The 10,833-nt window shown below is 48.5% G+C and overlaps 1 protein-coding gene across 4 annotated transcripts in view; it reads left to right on the top strand.

Moving 5' to 3' along the window:
* The first annotated feature begins 2,483 nt into the window (after positions 1 to 2,483).
* The window catches only part of CCDC149 (coiled-coil domain containing 149), a 104,989-nt gene continuing 96,639 nt past the window's right edge, over positions 2,484 to 10,833 (top strand). For 2 of the 4 annotated variants that reach the window (XM_024246356.3, XM_054553783.2), the window contains exon 1: positions 2,484 to 2,715. In XM_024246356.3, coding sequence (XP_024102124.1) covers positions 2,653 to 2,715 — 63 coding nt within the window. In that variant the 5' untranslated portion in view covers positions 2,484 to 2,652. Of the gene's footprint in view, positions 2,716 to 4,685; positions 4,746 to 4,872; positions 5,468 to 10,833 lie in introns of those variants that run through there. The other 2 variants (XM_063723341.1, XM_054553784.2) reach the window with 2 other exon arrangements.

Raw genomic sequence — 10,833 nt, 5'->3', positions numbered from 1 at the left:
TGGTCTTAAAGGCACATAGTCTGGAATGCAAAGATTTCTTGGCTCCCAACGCTTATTGATTGTCTGTCCTGCTGCCTGAAATACCAGTGAGGGCGCCAAAGGAGCAGTGGTATATCATGAAGGGCTCAGCTAACTGTGGAAACTGGAATGGGCTTTCCCACCTGAATGCAGGCAGAGAGCAAGGTGCAGACAAGGAGGCTCGAAAGGCAGATGGACCAAGTTCTGCCCACTTTTCCTACAGTCTATTTTATCCACAGGTCAGGATGAAAACAGATGGTTTGCCAGAGGGCAATATATTGGCAGACAGTACCTTGCTTTTTAGGCATGAGACATTAGGCTTAGGAACAAGTGCTTGGCACTGAGTTAATTAACTCTAGACATTCAGCTCAAGGATGACCTTCTTTCTACCTCCTTAGATTAAAAAGATAATGAGTTAGGCAGCCCAGAATGGTCAGAAGACCAGAAGCTTTAGCTGCATTCTAGCCCCACCTTTTTTTCTGCTGTTCTCTAGCACATTAGTTTGCAAGCCCCGTACGACAGGGACCATGGTGTGCAATGTTATTGAACTTCCCTAGGATGAGTGTTGCAGTTGTATACAACAGGCAGAAAACCAATGTGCTGACTAGTATACTGGTTCCTTTTCTTAGCTCCTGGCCAGCCAGTCCGTTGTAAAATTTTCTTTAGATTATGATGCCAGGGACTATTGCTTTTTGAAGGGCTGCCAGGGAGAGTTCAAGCCATTCAGGCCCTTCATCAGTTGTGTCACTATCCATTTCAGTTACCTGTTGATACCTAGCAAATCGCCCTAAAACTTAGTGGCTTAAACTACAACTACTTATTTAGTATGTGATGCTGTGAGTCAGCTAGTTGAGCAAGGCTCAGCTGGGTGGTTCTTCAGCTGGTCTCAGCTGGGCTCACTCATGTGCTTGTCATCAGCTGTGCGGATGGGAGTGGGGGGAGTGTGGAGGGGGCGGCAGGCAATAGCCTCACTCACACATCTGGTGATGGTTGACTGTTGGTTGGGAATCCTACCTTAACCAGCAAGCTATTCTGAGCTTATTTACATGGTGGTGATCACAGGTTTCCAAGAGCAGAACCACGAGTTAAATCCCAATGCACAATTGCTTTAAAAGTCTTTTTTTCTTTTCTTTTTTTCTGGTAACACATGTACAAACGTTGCTTTGGCCAAAGCAAGTTACATGACTGAGCACAGAGTGAAAGTTAGAGACAGTGGCAGGGCAAGGGACAAAGAAGGGGAATGATTGCTGCCATTTTGCAAACAATCTACCATGTGCAAAACAAGGCCAAGAACAAACTTTCAAGGTGATACTTCATTCTTAGATTTCCAAGATGCTAGAACAAGAAGTCCTAGTTGAGTCCCTGTTTCTCCACGTTTCAGGCCTCAGTTTCCCCATTTGATAAATGGGGATAACATCCATTTCACAGGGTTGATCCAGGATCAACAGGGGCTAAAAATTATAAATAAATGTTGGCAATCATGCTTCCACAACTGTACAATGGGTTCACAACTTCTCAACCTACTTGCTTATCTCCACACATAGCGTTTCTGCGAGTACAGAGGGCTCACTATTGATGGCGGTCCAAGAGGGGATTTTAGGTGTCACAGCAACACCACCTTGAATACGATTGACTTATGTGTGTGATTCACCTTCCCTCTGTCATTCTCTTTCAGTCCTTCCTCTTAGGAGAAGTCTCAGCTTAATGCCAATGCCTTCCCTTTTTGCTAATTATTTTATTTTTTGTAAAGAGGGGGTGTCTCGCTTTGTGACCCAGGCTGGTCTTGAACTCCTGCCCTCAAGGGATCCTCCTGCCTTAGCCTCCCAAGGTGCTGGGATTACAGGCATGAGCCATGGAATGCCACCAGTGCCAATTTGTCTTTGACATCTCTCTCAACCCAGGCTAACCATCCCCCTCAGAGTTTTTGGCCCTATTTAGAATTGAATAATGCTTTATTTTCAATTTTTACATTTGCGTTCTATTTATGACAGCTGATACGTTAAAAAAAAAATATAAGCAAATATTAATAGTTTAAAAAACAATGCTAAGTATATAATAAAACGTGGTTCATTCATTCTTGCGCTCAACAAATATTCATCCAATAAATATTTGCAGAGCATCTCCTATGGGCCAGGGCTTGCCAAAGGCGCATCTGCGAGCCAGGGAAACCCCTGCCCTCAGGGAGCTTGCATTCTAGGGGTGGGAGTCGTGATGGTGGTCCGAGAAGGACTGGATTTGGGGATTTGCTTCTTGCGTGGGACACAGGCCTGCCCGTGGGGCCCGCCTCCCGCGCAGAGAGCGCTGAGGGGTCCGGAGTGACCTGTAGGCTGAGACCCCGGCTTCCCCTTGCCTAGAGGCCGGGCAGGGGGCGCGGGGCGGGCGCGGGGCGGGCCCGGCGGGGCTCGGCTGCGGCCCGGGCTGTGTCTGCGGCCCCGGCGGCCGCGCCCCTCCTCCCTTTCCTCCGGCGGAGGCTGACGTGGAGTCAACAGCGCGGGCGGCCGCGGGAGGCGGCGGCGCAGCGGCTCGGAGGCGCCGGGCCCTCTCGGGGCCGCGCGGGGCCCGGGCGGCGGCGGCGACGCGACGCGACGCCGCGAGGAGGAGGAGGCGGCGGGGGTCCAGGAGGCCGGCCCGTGCATGGAGGAGGAGGCCATGAACGGCGACCGGACTGAGAGCGACTGGCAGGGGCTGGTGAGCGAGGTGAGGCCGCGGCGCCGGCCAGGCGGGATGGGCCGGGCCAAGCGGCCGCTAGCCCTGGGCCCGCGCCCCCAGAGAGGCCGAGCGGGGAGGGACGAGCGGGGGTCGCGCACCCCAAGTGGCCGCGGCTGCCGCCCCCGCGCGACCCCGCCAGGTGCGCCGCTCCTCCCGCACTTTCAGGTCTGCGCGGGCGCCACTTTCTTCCGCGCCATCTGGTGTCAGCCTTTGGGGAGGGGCCTTCCCCCTAAGGCAGGGGTTGGCCCTGGATTGGAGGCTGAAGCCCTGGGATCCGGGAGCAGAAGGTGCCAAGCCCCACCTGCCTGCCCGCTCGCCACTGTTGTGGAGCCAAGCCATTGGACGCCTGGGACTGAAACGGGAAGGTGGTGCCATGGGGGAGAATCCGAGCCTTGGGGTGGCACCTGGGCCAGGTGGAATTACCTGCGGCGGTGGTTCGAGTTGGGGGAGTTCGGGGGTCCGCTGCAGCCGTTCACTCATTCACTTGCTCAATTCAATCAACACGTGTCTACTGCAGGCCTACCATGTGTAAGGTGGGGAGGGGCATTTATCAAAAAAGTGAAACACAGTTGCAGAAGTGATTCGATTTGTGGAAGCACAAAACACCGTGTCCCCCTGCCCTGCGACTCTTTTGTCATAAACATACCCCGGGGGTCGTCAGGCTCCTATGCTATTTGCTCTTCAGTCCCCCTTAAGAGTTTGCCGGCCTGCCGGGAGAAGCTGCTGGCCTCTCCAGGTGAGAGGGAATGCGGATGTCTCCCTCTCGCAGGTAAGTTGCCCTGGTTTGCCACCATTTGTGGGGGCAGTTCCTGGTGTTACCCATGCTGGGGAATTTCTCCCTTCTGAGAACCAAGCTCCAGCCCAAGGCCAACTTGGGGCTTCCTTTTCTTTAATCCTGTGCACACAATGCAGAGTGTATCGGTTTGCTCTTTTCCTTCCCTTGTGGATAGGTATGGGAAGGGAAACCCTCTACTGTCTCACTCCTTTCATCGTTTTCTGGGTCTCCAGGTCAGTCTGATAATAGTGCTTCATGCCCAGTGTGTGCAGAGCGTTGTGTTTCTGAAGAGGAATGACTTGCGGTAGCTCCTGCCCTAGTTTAGTTTGCTCAGCATTGGTCTAGTAGTTGAAAGCTCTCCTAACTGTCTGGTGTTATGATCCATTGTATTGCAGCCTGGCTCCATCTTCTTAAACTGCCAGGCTTTATGTTAAGGGGCAGATCCTCTGGGGACCTTGTTTCTGGTCCCATCAAGAATCATACTTAGTAGTCAAGGAGGCTGGAGGTAGTTCTTCTTAGAAGTCCAGTGTTAGGCCCTTAAATAGCAGCAGAATCTTCACTACTCCAACAATTGCATATCAGGTGCCTGTTAGGAGTCAGGTACATTGTGAGGTGCTTGGGATTCAGTGGTGAATAAGACAAAGAACTCCCCTACCCTCAAAGAACTCCTGGGGGTTTCATGATATAGTCTGGGAGGAAGGTCACACCGTAGACAGTGAGAGTGAACTAAAGGATGGAATGGCTTCAAGTGCTAAATGGCATGGGGTGTCCCTCAGTTGGCTGGGCTTACCTCCACCTTGCCCTGACCACATTATTGTAACAATGGGCTTCCTCACTAGGCCCTGTGCTTTGTTTGGTTCTTTATTTCCAGGGCCTATACACTGAGCTCTGTATGCAGCAGGTGCTCGAAAAATGCTTGTTGAATAAGTCAGTGAATCCTGAAGTAGGTCCTTCAGGAGTTTTCCTGCCCATCGCAGCAGAGTTTCTCCAGAGTAATACCTCCTTAACTTCACAAACATGAGGTGGCCACATAGCCAGGGGCCATGGGGGAGGTGAAAATGGGTCTAACTTACTTCCCACCTTAATAATAACTAATGACTATTTCTTGAGTGCATCCTTCATGTTAAGCATTTTACCTGGCCTCGTATTCACAATGACATAAGGTAGGAATTCTTTCTTATTTTACAGATAAGGAAACAGTGGCTCAGACAGGCTAAGGAACTTGCACAGAGCCTCACATCTGGTAAGTGGAAGAGGCAGGATTTGAATCCTGGTCTGTCTGACTCATTGCTTGAGCCTTGCTTGTCTGAGCCTCGCTAGGCCACACTTTCTATTTTAATCATTGCTCATCTGTCTGTATCTTCTGCTAGATGGCAGGCTCCCCAAGGAAGGAGACCATGTCTGATTCAACTTTGAGTCCGCAGCAACTGGCTTGGTGTTTCTTAGAGTATGGACTACAGATCACCTGCATCAGAGTCATTTTGGGTGCCTGTGAAAAATTCAAGTTTATGGGTCTCTTCCAAATTTACTCTAGTGAGTTGAATTATGTATCCCGCTCCCCTCGCCTCCCCGCCATAGATGCATCCAAGACCTAACCCCAGTAGCTGCGAATGTGACTTTATTTGGAAATAGGGCCTTTGCAGATATGATCAAGTTAAGGATCTTTAGATGAGATCACCCTGGATTTAGGGTAGGTCCTAAATCTAATGACTAATATCTTAGAAGAGAAAGGACAGAGATTTAAGCCACAGACACACAAGGGAGCAGGCTATGGGAAGACGGAGATGCATGAAAGGAAGACCACGTGAAGACAGAGGTAGAGATTGGAGTGATGCAGCCACATGGCAAGGCATGCCAAAGGTCGCTGGCAGCTCCCAGAAGCTGGAAGAGGCAGATTCTCCCTCAAAGTCCCCAGAAAAAAACAACTGCTGACACCTTGATTTTGGACTTCTGGCCTCTATAACTGTGAGTGAATACACTTCTGTTGTTTTAAGCCACCCCATTTATGATCATTTGTTATAGCAATGTATTAGTCTGTTTTCATGCTGCTTATAAAGACATACCTGAGACTGGGTAATGTACAAAATAAAGAGAGATTTCATGGGCCTACTGTTCCACATGACTGGGGAGGCCTCACAGTCATGCTGGAAGGCAAGGAGGAGCAAGTCACATCTTACATGGATGGCAGCAGGCAAAGAGAGAGAGTTTCTGCAGGAGAACTCCTCTTTATAAAACCATCAGATCTCATGAGACTTATTCACTGTCACGAGAACATTATGGAGGAAACTAGCCCCATGATTCAATTATCTCCCACCAGGTCCCTCCCACAACATGTGGGAGTTACGGGAATGCAATTCAAGATGAGATTTGGGTGGGGACACAGAGCCAAACCATATCAAGCAGCCACAGGAAACTAATACACCTACTGCTGAAAAGTGCCTGGGGGTGCAGCCCCCTGATCTGCCTTTCTTACAAGCTGAGCTGCCCAGGTGATTCCCCTGCCCAGTCAAGTTTGGCTGGCAGGGGTTCCATGGGTGTGACTGGGTCTGGTACCAGACAGGTAAGATTCAGGAAAGAGTGTGCTCAGCAGCTGTGGTGTTACGAAGTGGTTTGGGGACCTGGCAGAAGGACCTGTGGAAGACATCACTGCACAGCTAATCTGGACTACATGGGATTTTCGTGGGCTTGCATTTATTTCTGCAGAAGTCCTGGGTGCTGTCTCCCACCCTGGATCCCCTGTCCATCACCTGCCCAGAGCCCCGTCCTCTCTTTCAATCAGTTTGCTTCCTCCACTTGCCTCTAGGAAGCAGTTTTCATTTAAAACAATCCTACAGAGGTCAGTTTTATTTTCATATATTTGGTATAATAAGCTGAAATTACAGCCTTCTTTCAGGCCTGGAAGTAAACACACCCATGCGTGTGAAAGAAGCATGACCGGGGTTCTGTTTGGGAAATTAAATGTCTGGGGAGGGGCAGATATTCTTATCGCCACCTGAGGTGAGCTTTCAAAATTGGAGACATCTTGAAGTGCAGATATGCAAGCAATCAACAACTTTTTATTTCCAAGATAAAAATCCTGGTCATCGCTCAGCCCACCACTCTGTGATAAACTATACATAATTCCATTTCACTATTTGAATTTTGGTTAGATAGCAATCAATCTCCTATTCCTTGAGCATGTTGTATGCAGGGGCCCGGAGGCAGAAGACAGTTAACTGTGGGCCTCCGCCCAAAGTAGAGACTGATTTTTGGTTTTTGTTGTTGTTTTAGAGATGAGGTCTCACTCTGTTGCCCATGCTGGAGTGTAGTGGTGCGATCATGGCTCATTTCAGCCTCTGTCTCCTGGGCCCAAGGGATTCTCCTGCTTCAGCCTCCTGAGCAGCTGGGGTTACAGGCACGTGGCACCATGCCCAGCCAATTTTTTTTTTTTTTTTGTAGAGATAGGGTCTCGCTATGTTGCCCAGGCTGATATTGAGCTCCTGGCTTCAAGGAATCCTTCTGCCTCAGCCTCCCAAAGTGCTGGGATTATAGGCATGAGCCACCGTGCCTGGCCTAGCCACTGATATTTGGAAAGGAGAGGTTGAGTAGGTATAGAGTCCAGCTCTGTGGTTAATTAAGGTAAAGACCCAGCTTTGGGTTTCAGTTGTTGACTTAGACTCTAAAGATAATAAGAGACCTGGGGAGAAGTCTCGGCCCTGCCTTTTTCTTGGTACAAAAGATGAAAAACCCAAACCAAAGTGGATCAGCTTAGAGGCAATTTATTGGCTGATGTTGTAGGTTGTATTGTGTCCCCAAAACGATGTGTTCAAGTTCTAACACCCTCCCCTCAACTGCCACCACACAAACACCTGTGAATGGAACCTTATTTGGAAGTAGGGTCTTTGCAGATGTAATCAAGTTATGATGAGGTCATCTTGGGTGGGCTCTAATCCAGTGACCTGGTGTCCTTATCAGAAGAGGCAAATTTGGGCACAGAGATGCACAAAGAGAAGACAATGTGAAGACACAGACAGAAGAAGGCATGTGACAACAGAGGCAGAAACTGGAGTCATGCAGCTACAAGCCAAAGAAAGCCAAAGATTGCTGGTGACCACCAGAAACTAGGACGAGGCAAGGAAGAATCCTCCCCGAGAGCCTCACTGGGGAACACGGTCCTGCCAACACCTTAATTTTGGACTTCTAACTTCCAGGACTGTGCAACAGTTGAATTCTGTTGTTTTAAGTCCCCCAGTTTGTGATCATTTGTTATGGCAGCCCTTGGAAGTGAATATAACTAATATGACTAATAATTAATTCCATGCTAGGGCTGGCTTTCGGCTGATTCAACACTCAGACAGTTTCTCTCCATCTTTGAGTCTGCTTGCTGCCTGGCGTTAGTTTCAGCCTCCCATCCTTTCAAGTTCGAGTCCAGAGAGGAAGACGAGACCCTTCTCTAGCAGATCCTGTGAAACCCTGGGATGCTCCATTTAAATCCACTTAGATCACTCACCTGTCCTGCAAGAAATCGCTCAGGCAGGTAGTGATCTGATTGTTTTAGGCCCGGGGTTGTGTTCAGAGCCCTGCCCCAGGACACATGGACTGTGAGTGGAGCTAGGGTAGATCCCCAAGTAAAACTGGGGAACTTCTTTCCAGAAGAGGGAGAATGGATGTTGAGGGAATGACTGCACCATGTAACTTCTCTGAGCCTCATTTTTCTCGTCTTTAAATAGGGTAACAAAAGTACCTACCTCATAGGTGATCCTAATTGTGAGTATCAAATGAAATAATAATGCTTATGAGTGCATAGGCCTCTGCTGGGCAAGGCAGCAGTAGAACAGTGAGCGTGAACCTCACGACAGAAACTCTGGTTTGTGAAAACTATAATTTGCTATAATGCCTTAATTTTGATTACAAGTTTTTGTTGTTTGAGTAGTGGAAATGTAATCTGCATATGAAGCGACACCACTCCCTTTCTCTGAATTTGTATTTAAATTCTAAGGGACTTACGAAATACTAAGACTAAGGCTAAGTCATTGGCTGGGGTGCTGGGGTGGGCTGTTTTTGTCTACCCACACTCTCCTAATTTAGTCTAGTATCTTGCCCTTGGTCACTCTAGGTCACTGTTGAGTCCTCCCTCATCCCCCCTCAGGTGTCCTCTGGCCCTCTGGCTGTCTACACTACATCCATGCTACTTTTGGATGAATGAAGAACAAATTGATGAACTGCTTTTCACTGTTCTGGGCATGGTGAACTTTGCTGTCTTGCCCAAGGTGGGGCAAGTTTTATTCATTTTTAAAATTTGGCCGGGCACGGTGGGTCATGTCTATAATCCCAGCACTCTGGGAGGCGGAGGCAGGCGTATCACCTGAGATCAGGAGTTCAAGACCAGCCCGGCCAACATGGCAAAACCTCGTCTCTACAAAAAATGCAAAAATCAGCTGGGCATAGTGGCATGTACCTGTAATCCCAGCTACTAGGGAGGCTGAGACAGGAGAATTGCTTGAACCCAGGAAGCAGTGGTTGCAGTGAGCCAAGATCGTGCCACTGCACTCCTGCCTGGGCGACAAGAGTGAAACTCTGTCTCAGATAAAATAAAATAAAATAAAATTTGTTCTGCTGCCCCTGAGTTACTCTAGGGCTAATTATTATGCTGCCCTCAAATCACCCTGGGGCTATGGGAAACTTTAGGAAACTGTTGCGCACACAGCATGTCAAAACACCAAGGCTGGGTCCAGGGAATTGGGGATTAGTTTTCACTTCCTAAGAAATAAGGTGTATTTGTTAGGGTAAAGTCTAAGCCACTGTAAGAAAGATGCCTGCCTCCAAAATAGAGTGGTTTAAATAAGGTAAGACATTTGTGTCTCTTTCATGTGAGTGTGGTGCTTCAGGCATGGAGGGCAGCCCTGCTCCGTGAGTCATCTAAGAATTCAGATTTCTTTTATCTTGTTGCTCCACGATTAGGGTATGGTCCTCATCTGTGTGGCTGAAGCTTCTTGCTGCCACATTTGTGTCCCAGCCCATGGGAATCGGGAAAGAGAGAAGGGGGAAGTCCAGGGCAAGGGCCTTTTCTTTAATTAGGGATGAGTGGAGAACTGTACATATCACATCTGCTCACCTCCCATTGGTCTGAGCATAGTCATACAGCCACTCCTAGCTGTAACAGAGGCTGTGAATGTAGTCTTTAGCAGAATGTACCCATGTTAAATTTGGGAGGGTCCTATTAAGAAATAAGAGTAGGCTGGGCACCATGGCTCACGCCTGTAATGTCAGCATTTTGGGAGGCCAAGGCAGGTGGATCATCTGAGGTCAGGAGTTTGAGACCAGCCTGGCCAACATGGCAAAACCCCGTCTCTACTAAAAATACAAAAATTAGCTAGGCGTGGCATGCGCCTGTAGTCCCAGCTACCCAGGAGGCTGAGGCAGGAGAATCACTTGAACCCGGTAGGTGGAGGTTGCAGTGAGCAGAGATCACACCATTGCACTCCAGCCTGGGCAACAAAAGCAAAACTCCGTCACACACACACAAACACACACACACACACACGAAACGAAGAATAGGAATATATAGGACATGAAAAAGATAAGTTATCAAGAAAAAAATAAGTAGGTTGACATATCAAAGTTAAAAAGTTATTCTCTTTGGAGGACTCTGTTAAAACAATAACGAGTCACAGACTGGGAGAAAATATGTGCAGAACACACATCTTGTATCCAGAATACAAAAGGAACTCTCATTACTCAATAAGAAGAAAGGCCAGGCACGGTGGCTTACTCCTGTAATCCCAGCACTTTGGGAGGCCAAGGCGGTGGACACAAAGTCAGGAGTTCAAGACCAGCCTGACCAACATGGTGAAACCCTGTCTCTACTAAAAATACAAAAATTAGCCAGGCATGGTGGCTTGCACCTGTAATCCCAGCTACTCGGGAGGCCGAGGCAGGAGAATCACTTGAACCTGGGAGGCGGAGGTTGCAGTGAGCCGAGATCGCACCAGTGCACTCCAGCCTGGGTGACAGAGTGCGACTCCATCTCAAAACAAACAAACAAATGAAAGAACAAAAACAAAGAAACAATCTGCATTTTTAAATGCACAAAAGGATTAAATAAACCCTGCACTGAAGAAGAGGGATGGCAAATAAGCAATGAGTAGAGGCTCAGCATCCTTAGTCATTAGGGAACTGTAAATGGAAACCACAGTGAGATACCACAACATACCTATTAGAATGGAAAAGCAACAAGTTACAAAACTCATCAGCTAAGGGCTGACAGGGACGCAGAGCAACTAGAAGTCTCATACATTGCTGGAGGAAATGTAAAATAGTAAAGTCACTTCTGAAAAGGTTTGCAGTTTCTT

Source organism: Pongo abelii, chromosome 3, assembly GCF_028885655.2.
Source record: "Pongo abelii isolate AG06213 chromosome 3, NHGRI_mPonAbe1-v2.0_pri, whole genome shotgun sequence".
Taxonomy (NCBI): Eukaryota; Metazoa; Chordata; class Mammalia; order Primates; family Hominidae; genus Pongo; species Pongo abelii.
The sequence above is the reverse complement of the archived record's forward strand: the minus strand, read 5'-3'. Positions and strand labels throughout refer to the sequence as shown.